At 49.6% G+C, this 18372-nt stretch overlaps 1 protein-coding gene across 1 annotated transcript in view; it reads left to right on the top strand.

The window, feature by feature from the left end:
• The first annotated feature begins 754 nt into the window (after window positions 1-754).
• Window positions 755-18372, top strand: part of LOC118880983 (fer-1-like protein 4) — a 46094-nt gene continuing 28476 nt past the window's right edge. The window contains 20 exon segments of the mRNA XM_036825230.1: window positions 755-829; window positions 1260-1291; window positions 1389-1488; window positions 2648-2739; window positions 2909-2950; window positions 3227-3385; window positions 3927-3987; window positions 4108-4239; window positions 4523-4585; window positions 4665-4749; window positions 5001-5160; window positions 5277-5460; window positions 5547-5733; window positions 6356-6738; window positions 7121-7229; window positions 7425-7599; window positions 7694-7814; window positions 8226-8322; window positions 13871-13968; window positions 14043-14159. Of these exon segments, the coding sequence (XP_036681125.1) occupies window positions 755-829; window positions 1260-1291; window positions 1389-1488; window positions 2648-2739; window positions 2909-2950; window positions 3227-3385; window positions 3927-3987; window positions 4108-4239; window positions 4523-4585; window positions 4665-4749; window positions 5001-5160; window positions 5277-5460; window positions 5547-5733; window positions 6356-6738; window positions 7121-7229; window positions 7425-7599; window positions 7694-7814; window positions 8226-8322; window positions 13871-13968; window positions 14043-14159 (2472 nt within the window).

Here is an 18372-nt window from a genome sequence, read left to right on the forward strand (position 1 = left end):
CAGTGTTTTGAGGGTTTGCAATGTACCAGACCCTGAGCTGGGCATTGAGGACAGTGAGGTGAACAAGGAACAACATGAGGTCCCATGTCCTCGAGTCCTCACAGGCTAGCAGAGACTAGCCTGGGGTCTGGCCCTCTCCCCTTGCCTCCATCCCCACCCTGTCGCAGCTCCCACCCTACAAGGAGGCAGGAAGGAGGCTGAAGCTGGTGCAGGCAGGGAGGACTGAGCTGACCACAGGGACCTTACCCCTATCTCTCTGTCCTCCCACTTCCTCCCTACCCGTGACCCCCAGGCCTGCTGATTTTGTGTTTGACTAAAGGGCAGGAATTGCTGAACCTGCTGGGTGAGTCCAGTGAGTCAGAGGCGATTCAGGTGGGTGCGCAGGTGGGCAGGAGGGCAAGCAGGCAGAGGCAGAGCCAGTGGCCCTGGGACAATGGCTCTGACCGTGTGTGTGCGGTGACTGACACCCATGACCGACAAGTGACACTCAGCTTTCGAGGTGAGGTTTGCAGGGGTGCTCTGAGAATTTTTGGAACTGGGGCGCTCCAGTTCCTCCATTCCCCAGGCCCCCCACCCCATCCCTAGGCATCTCTACAGCCTGTCCCCTTTCTCCCCAAGCCCAATGTCTCCAACTCTCTGCTTCCCTCCCTCCCTATCTTCTATGTCTCTTTAAGGGTGAGTCCAGGGGGATTAGACCCTGGGCCAAGGGTGAATGGAGGGATGATTTTTTGTGTGCGTGGGGAGGAGCTGATAAATGACTAGATTCAATTCTGAGCAGGTTTTATCCAGAAAACAAGGAGAATTCACTGTGGTCAAGAAGCAGATATCGGTGAGGTCAGTGGGGTTGGATTCTGGATGGGGAGAAGCTGATCTGTGCCCCATCTGAGTCCATCCTGGGTTTGGGAGGTTTATTCCTGGCTTTGGGAGGTATAGTCTCAGGAGGTGGGGTTGGTTTCTGGCTAGAGAGGTTAGACTCAGTTTGGGCAAGTCAGAATCAAGACTGGGGTGGATTAGTTCTTGATTGGTAGTTAGCCCCAGATCAGCCCTAGTTTGGGAGGGTTGGTTCCAGGTTTAGGAGATCAGTCATAGAGTTAGCTCTCAGTTTTTAGGGTTGGCTCCTATTTCAGGGTTGGGAATAGGCTCTGGATTAGGGGTCAGTGTCAGCCGAGCATTGGGTGTCACAAGGTTCCTCCTATTCCCAGCTGTTCCGTTGGCCACACTATGGGGCTCCACTGGCTGGGGAGTGACTGTCTGTACAGGTGGTCAACTGCAGCCGTGTGTTCAGCCCCAGGTGAGCAGGCCTGGGGAGCCAAGGATGCAAGTAGGGGTAGAGGGAAGCTTGCGACCATTCTCCAGGGTCATTCTTCTGCTTCATGCCACACCCCCAGGTCTCTGGGGACGCTGGTGATCTCCCTGCAGCAGCTACAGACTGCAGGGCATTTGGTGCTTCAGGAGGCCCTAGTGGATGAGAATCTGCGCGTGTCCTTGGTGAGTTCCGTCAGCCCCCAGCCTGCCACCCCCAAGCCTGAGAGTCCCTCTAGATAGAGGGTTCCATTTCTCCGAGGGGAAAACCCAGACCCAGACAGGAGTGGTAACAAGGCCCCTGAGCCAGGGCGCCTTTCATTACAGCCCCCAGGCCAAGAATCGGGTTCAGCTCTGAGGGCCAGGGTTGTATGGCAAGGGGAGAAGATAAGGAGCTCCGTGCTGCTCCCTGACCCTGTACCAGGCGCAGCTCCTGTTGGGGACGAAGATGAACCTGGCTGGATCTTCCTGGTGTTTCATGGAGGGGCAGTACAGCCTGGCAGAAATGAACCTGGGTTCAAATCTCGAGTCCACCACTTCCCAGCTGAGAACTTGGACAAATTATTCAGCTTCTCTAGGCTGTTTCCTCACTTACCTTATGTGGAGTTGTATAAAATATCCAGCTTTTCATTCAGTCTGTTGTCATTCGTTGAGCTCTGATTATAAGCCAAGTGCAGTGCTGAGCAATGATGATTGAGTGGTGAACAAAACCAGATAAGGACTTGCCCTCTTAGAGCTCCGTATCTGAAGAGAGAGACAAACATTAAACAAATATTCACACAAATAAATGTAAAATTGCCACTGATGGGTGTTACAAAAGAGCTGGGAGAATGTATAACAGAGGGAGGAGACTTATTTGGGGTTCAGAAAAGGTTCCCTGAGGAAGTAATGTTTGAGCTTAGAATTGAAGGATACGATAGGAGATAAATAAGTGGGAGGAGAGAATGTTCCAAGCGGAAGAACCAGCATATGCAAAAGCCCAGCGCCCTGAGAGAGCATAACCAAGGTGCAGGGCAGGAGCAAACCCCATAAGGGATGGGGCTGGAAATGTTGGCAGGGACCAGACCATGCAGAGCTGTGAAGGCCACATTATTGGGTTTCCAAGAGCGATGAGAGAATTTTGGAATTGTGTTGGCCCCCTTAAAGAGGTTACTTGCACCAGGTAAGCTCTTGATAGCTTATGAGTACTCACTATTATTAATGATCATAGAGGAACCACAAGTCATCAGAGATGCAGGCCAGGAGGGTCTCTGTTTATAGGTGGAGTAAAAGGCATTGTCTTTGGGCTTTTCTTAGCATCAGGGTAGTTTGAGGGGCCCAAGGCCTACTGTGTATCTGGTTTTAGATCCAGGTGGAGATTGACCTGAAGTACCAGCCCCCAGAGGGTGAAACTGGAGCCTGGGCAGAAGAGGACTTTGGAGCACCCATTCGGGACAGGTAACCCTCCCACCCACCTAACCAAGGCCCAGGCAGGCCTTGGTAAGGGAGAAGTGGTACCCAATTCCACTGTGGATCTGCTGGATATGGTGACCCTTGGACCCATGCTGCCCAGGTTGTAGCTCTGTAGTCAGGCCTGGCCCTCTCCTGTCATTTCTCCTTCTTCCAGCTCGGAGCTGATCATTCCCAATGTGGGCTTCCAGGAGCTGGAGTAAGTATGTGGGGATGACCTGGGATTACAGGGTCAGTCTTGGGATTGGGAGCCAGTGATGTGGGGTCAGTCCCTGGGTCTGAGATAAGTACTGGACCAATTCCAGCGTGAGAAGTCAGTCCTAGAATCAGGGGACAATTCTGGAACTAGAGGTTTCCCAGGTTAGGGGTCAGACCAAGGGGCAGGGGTGGGTCCTAGAGTCAGGGAAGTCAGAGATGGGTGCCCAGAGATGGGTGATAAGTCCAAGACATGTTCCTTGACAGCCTTTCCTGTCAGGCCTGGGGAGGCCCCGCTGGAGCGGTGGGCAGCGGCGTTGGGCCGCAGGCTAGCTCGAGGAGTAGGTCAGCAGGACGATGAGGACAATGAGCTGGAGCTGGAGCTGGAGGACGAGCCTGATGTGGAGCTTTCTGGCGTCGTGTTCAGCCCCCTCAAGAGGTAACTTGTACCCACTGAACACCTGCTCCCATAGCCTACCAGTGTGTCAACCTCACTCACTCATACATGCAGGCCCATGCCTGTCCACCCTCACAAACACATGGTCTCAGGGTATGGGTGGGGATTGGATATCCTGGGGTCAAGGGTCATTCACTCCTAGGCATAGACACTGCTACATTCACACACAGTTACACTGGCTCACACATGGCTTCTGGAACCCATGAAAGTGATGAAATCCTGATGAGGGCAAGGAATTTTGCCTCCTTTGTTCACTGCAGTGTTCCAGTGCCTAAAACAGTGTTGGTACATAGAAGGTGCTCAATCAATCTTTGCTGAATGAATGAATGGTTTTAGGGCTCCAGGAATGAGTCAAATTCTGAGTGTAGGGCTGAGATGGAGGCAAGATAAGGCCAGAGGGACTCAGAATCCAAAAGTTCAGAGGGAGAGGAGATCTTATCGCCAGCACCAAGCAAGGGTGTGTGTGGAGGGCGGGGTGGGGGGGAGGAAGTGAAGTGAGAGCTGACTGTAAGCCTCTCCGAAGCCAAGCTCGGGGCCTGGCCCGCGGGGATCCCTTCCAGGTATCCAGGGCCCAGGACTTCCAGGTACCACCACTCCCCCTCCAGGCCTGAACCCTTGGGGAATACCACCCGCCCTCCACACCCGTTCTTCCCTCGTACGGAGGCAGGCTTGGCTTCCTTTTCTCCCCCTTCCCCACGCTTTAGATGGGGGTCACGGTGCTCGAGGCCCGGAAGCTGGTGGGAGTCAACATTAATCCCTATGTGGCCGTGCGCGTTGGGGAGCAACGCCGAGTGACCGCCACGCAGCGCAGGACAAATTGCCCCTTCTTCAACGAAGTGGGTGCAACCAAGGAAGGGGGAGCCTGAGGGAATGGGCGGGACCCAGGATAAGTACTGTGGGGGGGCGTGGCCTAGGTGGAAGCGAGCCTATTGGCGGGCCTGAAGCTAAGGGCTCTGCGGGGAAAGGGTGCAAAGAGGTGTGGTCTCCGAGTTGGGGGCGGTGGTGGTGAGGAAGGGTGGGGAAGGAGGGTGTTCTCTTTGCCAGAGGCAGGGGCCACCTGGCGTGAACCCTTCACGTATAACCTTCTCTCACTTCTCTCGCTTCCCCACTTCAACCCAGTACTTCTTGTTTGAATTTCATGAGACCCGGCTTCACCTCCAGGACTTGCTGCTGGAGATCGCGGTGAGGGGGTAGGGGTGAGAGGTTTCCGTCAGAGAAGGGGAGATGCCGAAGCTCCAGGACTAACGCCACCTTTCCCCAGGCTTTCCATTCGCAAACCCCTCCCTTTATGGCCACCCGGATAGGCACCTTCAGGATGGACCTGGGCATTATCTTCGACCAGCCAGGTACTGAACCCTCCCCTCACTGAGACTCCTCTGCACGGACAAGGGAAGCTGAACCTCTGGGCCCTGAGTCCAGTGTACTAACTTGTGAGACAGCAATCTCTTCCGACGTCTGACCTCCGCGCACTCCCGCTCCTCCCTCCTGAGCTGGACTTGAACCCCGGCCGTTGTCCAACACTCGCATCGCAGCCCCACGACCACCCTGCGCATCCCGCCGGTCTCCCCTGACCCCTGGTCCGCTCCTCCGTCCCCAGATGGCCACTTCTATCAGAAATGGGCTTCTCTGCACGACCGCCGGGATACACGCGCCGGGACCAAAGGCTTCGTCAAGGTCACTTTGTCCGTGAGGGCGCGCGGAGACCTGCCCCCTCCGCTGCCACCCCCGGGCCCAGGCCACAGTTCGGACATTGAGAAGTGAGCTGGGGTGAGATGGGGAGGGGAGACTAGGACGGGGCGTGGCCTCCGGGATGCGGGGACGGGGAGGGGCCGAGCCTCGGGCTTCTGGGCCCCTCAGCGCCCGGCTCCCCTAGTAACCTGCTGCTGCCGCGTCGGCTGCCAGCGGAGAGGCCGTGGGCGCGGCTGCGAGTGCGCGTGTACCGCGCCGAGGGGCTTCCGGCGCTGCGCCCCGGCCTGCTGGGCAACCTGGCCCGCGCCCTGCACGACTAGCGCGTCCTCATGGACCCCTATGTGCGGGTGTCTTTCCTGGGGCAGCAGGTAAGTCCCTCCCGTCCCCACTCGGCGGAGGCCGAGGCCCTGATCCGCGCTGACCCCTCTCCGCCTGTCTTCGCCGCCGCGCTCAGGGCGAGACGTTGGTGCGCGGCGAGGCGACGGCGCCCGAGTGGAACGAGCAGCTGAGCTTCGTGGAGCTCTTGCCGCCGCTGACGCGCGGCCTTCGTCTGCAGCTACGGGACGACGCGCCCCTGGTCGATGTGGCCCTCGCCACGCACGTGCTGGACCTGAGGCAGATCTCGCATCCGGGCCGGGCGGGTGAGCGCATCTGGCCGACGCGTGCCGCCTCCGCCTGGGCCCTGTCTGCCCTGGGTCCCGCCCCCGACTACAAACCCCATCCTCGCGACCTAGCTCCGCTTAGAAAGTCAGGTCCACGCCACATAACAACCTTGCTCCAAGCCGGCTCCTTCCTTCGGAACCTCACCTGTCGCCCGCAGACTTCAAACCCTAACCCTCGGTTTGGCTCCGTTGACAAAATCCTAATTACAGCTGAATATCCAGTAATCACTCCAGCCCTGTTCTCCCTACAGATTTACACGCACGAAAACAAGCCCTGTCCACATTAACCTTTTACTCCGGACCCTTAGGGCGTCACCTGTAGCTCCACCCGAGTCCTGACTCTGGCTCCGCCCCTAGGGCATTTCTCCTGTCCGCAGCGCCTTTAGGAAGAGAACAGGTTTAGAAGTGCTCCCAGGTCTTGGTCCACAGCTGTTGGTCCGCAGCTGTTCGCAGGCTTCCCTTCCAGAGCAGCCGAGGCCCAATCTGACACCCCTCCCCCTTTGACCTTGCAGGAAATAATTACGGGTGTGGTGCATACACTGACCCAGTACCCACCTGCTCCATGCTTCCCTCCAAAACACTGTTTTTGTGTCCCCCACAGCGGGGTTTAACCCTACCTTCGGCCTGGCCTGGGTCCTTCTCTATGGCTTACCCCCCAGCGGGGGGCTCCGGGATGGTCCTCAAAGTCTCAATGAAGGCGTTGGCCAAGGCATTTGGTTCTGCGGCCGCCTGCTGGTGCCTGTGTCCATGGAAGTGTTGGAAGGGAGAGCTGAACCTGAGCCTCCCCGGGCCCCACAGGGGTCCAGGTTGTCCCGGCTCATGGGAAAGAAGAAGAAAGCCAGGCGCAGCCAGACTCCAGCGGGGATTCAGCAGCACCCGGATGCCAGCTCCAGTGCTGATGCGCCTGAGATTCCTAGAGCAATGGAGGTGGAGGTGGAGGTGGAGGTGGAGGTGGAGGTGGAGGAGTTGCTGCCGCTGCCAGAGGTGGGGGCTGGAGTTTCGTAAAGGGGCAGGGTCACTCTCAGCTCTGGAGTGTGTAACCGGCTCCCAAGCATGAAAAACACAGGGGTAGGGATTGTCTCAACTTGGAGGCCTGGGTGAAGACTGCAGTGTGTGTACACATGTGCTCTTGTGTACAAGAGCTCATGTGGAAGGAGGAGGGCTGACAAATCAGAGGTGAGCCAGAGAGGACTAAACCCCGGGTCCAATGGGTTGGAACAACAAGGGGCAGAGGAAGGGAGGACACCAGCAGAGAATCTTCTAGGACTTGGTTGCAATGTCTTTCTGTGGGCACTGTAGCCAAGCATAGCCTGGGCTGCAAACTGGGAGGGTGGAGGCTGACTCCAGCCTGACCCGCCTTTTCCAGAACGCCCTGGCGCCCTGTGGACATGACTTGCTCTTCACTGTGCTCCTCAAGGCCACCATGATGGACCCCGCCATGGCCTCCCAGCCCATCAGCTTCGAGATCTCCATGGGTGCGTGGCCTAGCCAAAACCCCAAGGGCCATGGGTTTGAGGGTGGTCACTCTTGTTCCAGACTTAGGCCCCTGGAAGGAACAGTTGACCTTCAGTAAGGGGTGGGCTCTGACTTCTATTGAGGCAGAGGAGGTTGAGGGAGGGGACCCTCAGACTCTCAGCCTGGCACCCGCTGACCCTTGCTGCTCCTGACAGGTCATGCAGGTCTCCGGAAGGAGCAATTGAGCCGAGGGTCCAGGGCTGGGGAGGGAGCAGAGGGTGCGGAAGGGGAGGCACAGCCTCTGCTGGAATTGGAAGTGGGAGTCGGGCCAGTGGAGGAGGAGGAGCTGGGGACCCCTGCTCAGCGGCCTGAGCCCATGGAAGGCAGCGGGTGAGTGCTTCTCGTGGCTGCAAGAAAGGCACTGGGGGATTCCCAGCGGCCAGGACTGCCCCTCACAGACTCTTCTCCTCTCCATCCCGCCCAGGCCGTACTTCTGCTTGCCCCTGCGTCACCACAAGCCCTGCGTGCACGTGTGGAGCCGCTGGGAGGACCACTCGTGGAGCCTGCAGAGCACTAACTGCGTGCGAAAAGTGGCTGAGAGGCTGGTGAGAGCGAGGCGGGTACCCACAGGGGGAGTCCAGGATACAGGGGCTTTCGGGAACCTTGGCCTGTGAAGGGAGTGCTGGAGGGGGGCTAATGGGTAAAGCACCAGGGTTACTCACCACCTCGTTGGTGCAAGGCCCGAAGGCCAAAGAGCACAGCTTCTGGGAGAACTGAGGAGGCCAGAAATTGTGGGAGGCCGGAATTCAGAGTTGTTGGACCCAGGAAGAACAAGAGTAGAGCTGCTGGGGGCCTGGCCTCACAGGTACGGAGCCAGTAGAGGGCTTGAAAAACTGAACAGAGAACTAGTTGGAGTCAAAGGGTGGGGCCAAGAGGTGCAGTTGTGAGTGGGCGGGGCCTCGGGATGAGGGTGTGGTGTAAAAGAGGTCGGAGTCTGACCTCACCTGGTGCCGCAGAACCGGGGCCTGCAGGAGGTTGAGAGTCTGCAGCGCAGGCCCACTTCCGGGGCCTGCACACGGCTGAAGCAGGCACTGGAAGAGCTGGTGGCTGGGAGCTGAGAGCCTCCCCCTCCTTGCTGCTAACTCCAGGGTGCGGGAAACTCATGATGGCTCTCTGGACCCAAGGGCTCTGGAAACTGCGTTTGCTCAGCACTGTACAGAAGAATGAGGAGATAATTGTTGAGGGAACTTGATAGAAATTATTGGGGGTTAGGCCACTCCCCTCCAATAAACTCCCTTTTCCAAGCTCCTACAGGCTTATGCATTTCCCCCTCTCCTCAAATCTCCCCTGCTCTGTTCCTCCACACTCCTTCCAGCTAGTGACTTCCTTTCCTACTTCATGGAGAAAATAGAAGCCTCACCTTCCTCCATCCAGTCTACTGCCTTGCCAGCTTCTGCAACCATCTGCTCTCCTCTTCCTGCTACAGCAGAGGAGGTGACCTGCTCCCAAAGCCACAGCTGTGATCCTGATTTCATCTCCTCTCACCTACTGGAAGAATTAGCTCTGCAGTTGTCCACTTTCTCTCCTGCAGCATCAACTGGTCCCTAGTTACCAGGTCATTACTGTAACCACATGTATTTGTTCTAGTCACTTCCATCTTTGACCTTCACTACCCTGGATTCCATAACCTGCTCCAGGTACTTCAGTGTTTTTCTGATCCTCTTCTCAAAAGAGTTGTTTATCCATTTATTCCGTAATGTTTATGAGACTGACTATGCCAGACACTGTTTTAGGCACAAGAATAACAGTAAATAAGCATTCTTGTCCACAAAGATTTCTGGAACTTACATTCTGGTGGGGGTGGAGGCTGAATGGAGACACAGATAATAAACATGTAAACAACAAGGCAGAAATATAAGAAGTACGATAAGGATAGTGTTAGGGAGAAAATAAAGCAAGGAAGTATTTCAGAGAGGCGTTGCAATTTTAGAAAAGGTGGCAAGGGGAGGCCATGGTGATGTTGATATTAAGAAGATGAAGGAGCAAGCCATGTCTGTAAGGGTGTTCCAGGCAGCAAAGAGAGCATGTGCAAAGGCCCTGAGGTGAAGCATGCCTGGTGTGTTTGAGGAAGAGCAAGGGACCAGTGTGAGTGCAGCAGAGTGAACAGAGTAGCTGAGGCTGGAGGGTGTGGGGGAAAAGGAGGGTGATAGTGGAGAGAGGCATGTAGGAGTCATATAGGCCATTGTAGCGGCCTTGGCTTCTTCTTTGAGTGAAATGAGGAGCCACTGAAGGTTTTGAAAAGAGAAGGGATATGCTCTAATTTATCCTTAAAAAGGATCAGTGTGAGAGGGATGATATGAGAGGAAGCAGAGAGATTACTAAAGAGGGCATTGTAATAATTCAGGTGACCAATAATGATGAAATGAATCTAGGGTGGTTGCAGTGGATACAGAGTGATGGGAATGGATTCAAGAGTAGTTGAGACTTTGGAGGTGACACCTCAGGACTGGCTAATGAATAGGCTTAGGGGAGGAGGAAAATGTGCAGAGGAGAGTCATGAATGACTCCCAAGATTTTGACTTGCACAGCTATGTAGATGGTGCTATTTACTGAGCTATGGAAAACAAGAGAAAGAGAAGTTCTGATGGGAGTGGAGGGGATATCAGAAGCCCCTTTTTGGACATGTTAACTTTTAAAAAAATTTCTTTATTTATTTTTATTTTTGGCTGCCTTGGGTCTTCGTTGCTGCGCGCGGGCTTTTCTCTAGTTGTGGCAAGCGGGGGCTACTCTTTGTTGCGGTTCCCGGGCTTCTCATTGGGTGGCTTCTCTTGCTGCAGAGCACGGGTTCTAGGTGCGTGGGCTTCAGTAGTTGTGACACTCAGGTTCAGTATTTGTGACTCAGGGGCTCTAGAGCGTAGGCTCAGTAGTTGTGGCACACGGGCTTAGTTCCTCCGCGGCATGTGGGATCTGCCCGGACCAGGGCTTGAACCTGTGTCCCCTGCACTGGCAGGAGGATTCTTAACCACTGCGCCACCAGGGACGTCCCTGGACATGTTAACTTTGAGATAGATGCCTGTTAGTCTTCTAAATGGATATGTCTGCCAGGCTGTTAGCTATAGGAGTTGAGCTCTGGAGAGAGTTCAGGGTTAGAAATGTAAAATTGGGGGGTGTTAATATGTAGATGGGATTGGATAAGATCACCTAGGGAACAAAAAAAAAAAAACGAAGGAAAAATCTGGACTTCCTTCCTTGGTGGTCCAATGGTTAAGATTCTGCACTTCCAAGGCAGGGGGCCTGGATTCGATCCCTGGTCCACATGCTGCGCCGTGAGGCCAAAAAAACCCCAGACAAACAAATCTAAGGACCTGGCAAGCTCCAGCATTTAGAGGGAGGGTCAAGGAGGAGGACTCAGCCAAGGACTTGGTTGTTGGTCACTTTTCTGTCCTCATTTTACTCAACCTTTCAGTATCAGTGGACACAGTTGACCCCACCCTCCTTCTTGAAAGACTCTGGTGTTGATTTCCATACCGCTCATTTTCCTTCGGCTTCCCTGGCCATTCCTTCTCATCTTTTTTGCTCGTTCTCTATCTTCTTTACCTCTGAATGTTCCAAAGGTTCATATAGATATGTCTTAGGGCTTCACTGTAAGGCTCTGTTCTCTGTCTACATTCCCTATGTCTCCAAAAGAGCAACCAACTTTAATCCAATTTAATTCCTTGCTTGATTTTCTATAAGGTGCAATTAAACTCTTTCCATTTTCACTTTACTGAAATTATTTTATTACTAAAATTATTCTTTGGCAGGGAAATTTCAATGAAAGATTTGTCTAAATCATATTTCATTTTTTTAAAAACAGAATTATTTATTTATTAAATTTTTTTTTTTCTCTTTTGGTTGCATGGCATGCGGGATCTTAGCTCCCCAACCAGGGGTTGAACCCGTGCCCCCTGCAGTGGAAGCGCAGAGTCTTAACCACTGGATCACCAGGGAAGTCCCTGTATTTCACTTCTTGTAGCTTTATCGAGTGTGATCTGTGTGTGAGTGTGTGTGTGTGTGGGGGGGGTGCTATTATTTCTACCGGATCTAATTTCCCTGAATCCAATTTTGTGGATCTAAATCTTGTCAAGACGATTTTTTTCTTCTGTCAATTTTTAATCAATAGCAAATGTTAATAAGTGCAGTTTTTATTTATTATTTATTTATTTATTTATGTATCTGGCTGAGCTGGGTCTTAGTTGTGGCATGCGGGATCTTTAGTTGCAGCATGAGGGATCTAGTTCCCTGACCAGGGATCAAACCCGGGCCCTCTGTATTGGGAGCGCAGAGTCTTTTTTTTTTTTTTTTTTTTGGGAGCGCAGAGTCTTAACCATTGGACTACCAGGGAAGTCCCAATAAGTGCAGTTTTGTTTTTTTTAAATTGAGGTATAATTGACATTTAAATAGGTGCAGTTTTGACTCTTGTCAGTTTTATTTTGTGTTATTTTATGTCGGATTATTTCTGCCAATAGAAGTCTTGGCGCAAAGAGCATTAGTAAGTTAAAAAGATAAGCTCTGGGAGCAGTATTAGGTGAAAAATCCTTGGAGTCACTTATTTTATATATTTTTGAAAATTTCCATAATAAAGAGTTAAGACATCATTAGGAGTCAAAAAGGGACCAAAATATCATGTTTCAAAAATCATTTTACTTTACCTGGCAAATATTCTTTGAGGATCTATTAGGTGCCAGGCCCTGAGGTTACAGTGGTAATCAAAATGACGTCCCCGCCATGCCTTACTTTCTTTCTTTTTTTAACGTATTTTTTGAAATAAATGTATTTATTTTTATTTTTGGCTGCATTGGGTCTTCGTTGCTGCGCACAGACTTTCTCTAGTTGCGGCGAGTGGGGGCTACTCTTTGTTGCAGTGTGCGGCCTTCTTATTGTGGAGCACGGGCTCTAGGCTCGTGGGCTCAGTAGTTGTGGTTCACGGGCTCTAGAGTGCATGCTCAGTAGTTGTAGCACATGGGCTTAGTTGCTCTGCGGCATGTGGGATCTTCCTAGACTAGGACTCGAACCCGTGTCCCCTGCATTGGCAGGCGGATTCTTAACCTGCGCCACCAGGGAAGCCTCATGCCTTACTTTCTATTTGGAGAGATGGATAAAGCAGAGTATGAGAGTGGAGAAAGTAGCAGGGACTGTTTAGAGGGAATGACCTGGGAAGGTCTGTGAAGAGATAACATTTGAGCAAAGACCTGAATGAAGAAGGGGAGAGTGAGCCATGGAAAGATCTAGGGCCCTGACATTCCAGCAGAGGGAGCAGCTAATACAAAGGCGCTGAGGTAGTAATGGGCTTGGCATATTCAGGGAGCAGCAAAAAGGCCAGTGTGACTGTAGGGCTGTGTGTGAGGGGAGAGTAATATTTGGTGAAGACAGGGAGATAAAGAGAAACAGAGCATGTAGGGCCTTCTAGGCCATTTAAAGAATTTTATTCTGGTGGTTCCCTGGTGGCACAGTGGTTAAGAATCCGCTTGCCAATGCAGGGGACACGGGTTCAAGCCCTGGTCCGGGAAGATCCCACATGCCGCGGAGCAAGTAAGCCCGTGAGCCACAACTACTGAGCCTGCGCTCTACAGCCTGTGAGCCACAACTACTGAGCCCACACGCCACAACTACTGAAGCCCGCGCACGTAGAGCCCGTGCTCCGCAACAAGAGAAGCCACCGCAAAAAGAAGCCCACGCACCGCAACAAAGAGTAGCCCCCTCTCACCGCAACTACAGAAAGCCCGCATGCAGCAATGAAGACTCAACGCAGCCAAAAATAAAATAAATAAATTTTTTTAAAAAAGGAATTTTATTTTTAACTCTGAGATGAGAAACTTCTGGAGAGGAGTGAAATGGTCTGGAAAGCATTGAAAAGCTCATTCTGGATGCTATATTGAGAACATTCTGTAGGAGAGAGGGTAAGAGTGGACGTGGTGAGAACAGCTAGGAGGGTGTTGCAATAATCCTGGTGAGAAGTGATGGTGGCTTGGACTAGGGTGATCCTGGAAAAGAGGGAAAGTGGTCAGATTTCGAATATATTTTGAAAGTAGAGCCTAAATGATAGGCTGATGGGGTCGATGTGGAATGTGAGTGAAAGAAAGAGCAGTGAAGGATGACTTGGAAGTTTTGAAGTGAAGCAGGGGTCGCTTTCAGGGTGGGGGCCTGGGGCAGTCATTGGAACTCACGCACTTGGTTTGAGCATGTAATGTTTGAACTATCTTTGGTCAATGTTGGAACTGTCAAGTACAGCCCATGTGAGCCTTTAACATGCATTTGAATCCTCCAGGGTATAAAAATGCAGATTTCTGACGCAGCAGGTCTGGGGTGGGGCTGAGATTCTGCGTTTCTAAGTAGGTAATACCAATGCTGTTGGGCCTGGGCCACACTTTGAGTAGCCAGGGCAGTGAATAGTTAAATCCTAGTACATTCTGGGTCTCCAAAGTGAGGCTGGCCTTGATGAGTTGGGGAGTGGTTCAAATATAGAATCCATCCTTGGCTGAGGAAGGATGCCTCCTTGAGAACAAGACTGAGAGGAGCTGTGACGGAGGCTGGGCATGGGAGGCCTGCTCTGAGGGAGGTGACCCCTAAGGGTCAGTGTTCCCTCCTTTGACTCCCACCTGCCACGCCCGCTCCTGCTCTTGCAGACAGTTTTGCCACGGTGCTGAGCACAGGGCAATGACTCGGCCCGATGCGCTGGATTGATGCAGATGCCGAGGGAAACAGCTGGTGTATAGCCTGGCACAGTCTGGAGAAGGGGGATCAGGGGCACCCAGCAGGGACCCTCCACTCATGTTCTCTTCCTGCCCTTTCAGAACCTGTTGGCAAAGCAAGGACTGCGGCTCCTTCGGGGCCTGAGACAGGGCAACGTGCAAGAGAAGGTGGCACTGGCCAAGAAGCTCCTGGTGAAACTGCGCTTCCTAGCCCAGGAGGTAATGCCTCGCCCACCCATTTCCCCACCCTGAATACCCTTTCTCCTAAGCCTACCAGAGGTCTTTGGGCAGGGGTGACCTAACATTTGTCCTGTGGATTGATACCAGGCCATGGGACCTGTTGCTCTGAGCATAGGACTAAGCTCCATTTGGAGCAGCTAAGGGTGACGATGTACATTCTAGGGCCCAGCAGGGATACAGGGAACATGTAAGATCTCTTTGGAAGAAGGTTTGAGAATACATTTCCTTGGCATGATTTTCCTGGTCTGAAGCTCTGAACACAACACATGGGAAGGGTAAAGGAAGTTCACATTTATAGAAAGCTTCCTTTGCTAAGCGTCTGCATGTGTTACCTAGTGTGACTCAACAACCTTGGGAAGATGTTACCCCATTTGACAGGTGCAGAAACTGAGGCTTAGAGAGGGAAAGTGACTGATCCACCATGTCATAGCTGGTTAAGTGGCAGAGCTAGAATTCAAAGCCAGTTCTGCCCCACTCTGAAGCTCAGTCATTCCCAAAGGCACAGCGAGTTTTGACTGCTGGGGCCAATATGTCCTCAGGGTCAAACAGTGAGGAGTTTGGATATTGGTCTCAGATCTCGAAGGGCAAGTTGGAGTTTGGCAAGTATGAAAGAATGGAGAGCACGTGCAAAGGCGCAGCTGGAAGGCAGAGTAGTGGAAGGAAATACAGAATAGAGACCTTATTAAAGTGAATTTTAGTGCAAAATTATTATTTTTTTAATTTTTAAAAAAATTAATTAATTTGTTTATTTTTGGCTGCATTGGGTCTTCGTTGCGGTGTGCGGGCTTCTTACTGCGGTGGCTTCTCTTGTTGCGGAGCACGGGCTCTAGGCACGCGGGCTCAGTAGTTGTGGCTCGTGGGCTCCAGAGGGCAGGCTCAGTAGTTGTGGCACACGGGTTTAGTTGCTCCACAGCATGTGGGATCTTCCTGGACCAGGGATTGAACCCGTGTCCCCTGCATTGGCAGGAGGATTCTTAACCACTTCTCCACCAGGGAGGTCCCAAAATTACTTTATTTATTTGGAATGAAAACCTTCTATTGTCAGCTGACATTTAAAAACATTTTCTGATTTAAATATGCCTCCTGAAATAATATAGGTTAGTTTTGCTATTTTTCAAACTTTGTATAATACTGTTTATATTATTTTGCTTTTTTTTTTAACTTAATGTTATGTTTGTTGTATGTAGCTGTAATTTGTCCGTTTTCATTGCTGTATAATATTCCACCGTATGACTATACTATAATTCACTTATCCATCCCACTACTGATGGATATGTGTGTTGATTCCAATGGATGGTGATTAGAAACAATGTTTCCAAGACTATTTTTATACATGTCCTGGGTGTAAGTGGAAGAGTTTCTCTAGGGCAGTGATTCTCAAACTCTTTTGGTCTCAGGACTCCTTTACAGCCTTAGTAATTACTGGGGACCCAAATGAGCTTTTGTTTATATAGATGTATCTACTGATATTTCCTATTATAGAAATTAAAACTGAAAAAATTTTAAACCTGAGAAATAAAAAATTATTTATTAATTCATTTAAAATAACAATAGTAAACCTATTGCATGTTTTTTGGTATATTTATGTAGGGAAACATAAATATATTTTTAGAAAAATAAGTATATTCTCCAAAACAAAAAATGTAGTGAGAACAATGGCATTGCTTTACATTTTTTGCAAATATCTGGCAAAGAATTTTTATACTCTGTTATATTAAAATCCATTGGTCTGTCTTGCCCTTTGAATGGATCTATTATCCTTGAATGACTTTGAATCATCATATATAGGTCATTTGGAAATTTGATTTCCTGAATTATGCATACTTTCCAAATGTTCATGCATTTCATTATAAAGTATTAAGAAATCACCTTCATTAATATCATCACCAATCTCATTAGAAAAATCTTTAAGTGTTGGGAAGCTGTCAAGCTTACAATGGCTGATACAAGAGATACAGTTTTTCCAAAATTGTAATTTTCTATTTTGTTTTGTTCTTAATCTTGGAGGAAAAGCTTTCATTCTTTCACTATTAAGTATGATGTTGGCTGTGGGTTTTTCATAAATGCCTTTTATCAGGTTGAGGACGTTAACTTCTGTTCTTAGTTTTCTGAGTGAGTATGGTTTTTTTTTTTTATCATGAAAGGATGTTGAATTTTGTCAGATGCCTTTTCTGCATTAGTTGAGATACTCATTTGTGTTTTTTCCCTTTGTTCTATTATTGTGGTAAATTACATTGATTGATTTTCTTAGGTTGAACCACTCTAGCATTCCTGAGATAAATCCCACTTGGTCATGGTATATAATCCTTTTTATATGCTGTTGGATTCAGTTTACCAATATTTTGTTCAGAACTTATTCCTAAGGGATATATCTATATTCATAAAGGATACTATTCTGTAATTTCCTTTTCTTATGGTGTCTTTGTGTGTTTTTCATATCAGGGTAACGCTGACCTCACAGAATGAAATAGGAAGTGTTCCTTCCTTTTCTGTTTTTGGGAAGAGCTTGAGAAGTATTGGTGTTAATTCTTCTTTAAAAGTTTGGTAGAATTCATCAGTGAAGCCATTTGGTCCTGAGCTTTTCTTTGTTGGGAGGTTTTTGATTACTAATTCAATCTTTTTACTTGTTTTGTCTGTTGAGATTTCTATTTCTCCTTGAGTCAGTTTAGATACATTGTATGTTTCTAGGAATGTTCTCATGTTCATTTCTTTTTTTAAAAAAATTAATTAATTTTTTTTGGCTGTGTTGGGTCTTCCTTGCTGCGCGCGGGCTTTCTTTTTAGTTGCTGCGAGCGGGGCTACTCTTCGTTGTGGTGTGCAGGCTTCTCATTGTGGTGGCTTCTCTTGTTGCTGAGCACGGGGTCTAGGTGTGTGGGTTTCAGTAGCTGTGGCACGCGGGCTCAGTAGTTGTGGCTCGTGGGCTCTAGAACACAGGCTCAGTAGTTGTGGCACACGGGCTTAGTTGCTCTGTGGCACGTGGGCTCTTCCCAGATCAGGGCTCGAACCAGTGTACCCTGCATTGGCAGGCGGATTCTTAACCACTGCGCCACCAGGCAAGCCCCTCATGTTTATTTCTGATTTTAGGTACTTATATCTTGTCTTTTTTATTCTTTGTCAGTCTAGCTAAAGGCTCATCAATTTTGTTGATTTTTCCAAAGAACCAACTTCTGGTTTCATTGATTCTTTTGTTTTTCTATTCTCTAGTTTATTTTTCTCCACTCTAATCTTTATTTACTTCCTTCTGCTAGCTTTGGGTTTAGTTTTCTCTTCTTTCTCTAATTCCTCAGGGTATATAGTTTGGTTATTGACTTGAGATCTTTTTTTTAATAAATTTATTTATTTATTTGTTTTTATTTTTGGCTGTGTTGGGTCTTTGTTGCTGCGCATGGGCTTTCTCTAGTTGAGGCAAGTGGGGGCTACTCTTTGTTGCAGTAGGCGGGCTCCTCTTTGTCGTGGCTTCTCTTGTTGCAGGGCATGGGCTCTAGAGCGCAGGCTCAGTAGTTGTGGCAGATGGGCTTAGTTGCTCTGCGACATGTGGGATCTTCCTGGGCCAGGGATCGAACCCCTGTCCCCTGCATTGGCAGGAGGATTCTTAACCAGTGTGCTACCAGGAAAGATCCTCTTTCTTCTTCTTATGTAGGCATTTATAGCTATAAATTTTCCTCTGAGCCCTATCTTTGCTGCATATCATAAGTTTTGCTATGTTATGTTTTTATTTTCATTCATCTATAAGTATTTTCTAATTTCCTTTGTGATTTCTTCTTTGATGCAGTGTTTAAGAGTGTGTTGTTTAATTTCCACACATTTGTGAACTTTCTAGTCTTCTTTCTATTATTGATCTGTAGTTTCATTCCACTTTGGTCAAAAAAAGATACTTTGTATGATTTCAATCTTATGTATTATACTTGTTCTGTGACCTATATGGTCTATCCTGGAGAATGTTCTATGTGCATTTGAGAAGAATGTGTATTCTGCTGTTGTTGGATGCAGTGTTTATATATCTCTGTTAGGTCTAGTTGGTTTATAATGTTGTTCAAGTCCTCTGGTTCCTTAATGATCTGTACAGGTGTTCTATCTACTATTGAAAGTGGTATATTGCAGCCTCCAATCACATTTTTTAATTCAATTATTTCCATCTGGCTCCAGTTTTCTTATGTTTGTTGAAATTATCCATTTTAAACTCTGTACTTTT

This window comes from Balaenoptera musculus, chromosome 15, assembly GCF_009873245.2.
Source record: "Balaenoptera musculus isolate JJ_BM4_2016_0621 chromosome 15, mBalMus1.pri.v3, whole genome shotgun sequence".
Classification (NCBI taxonomy): domain Eukaryota; kingdom Metazoa; phylum Chordata; class Mammalia; order Artiodactyla; family Balaenopteridae; genus Balaenoptera; species Balaenoptera musculus.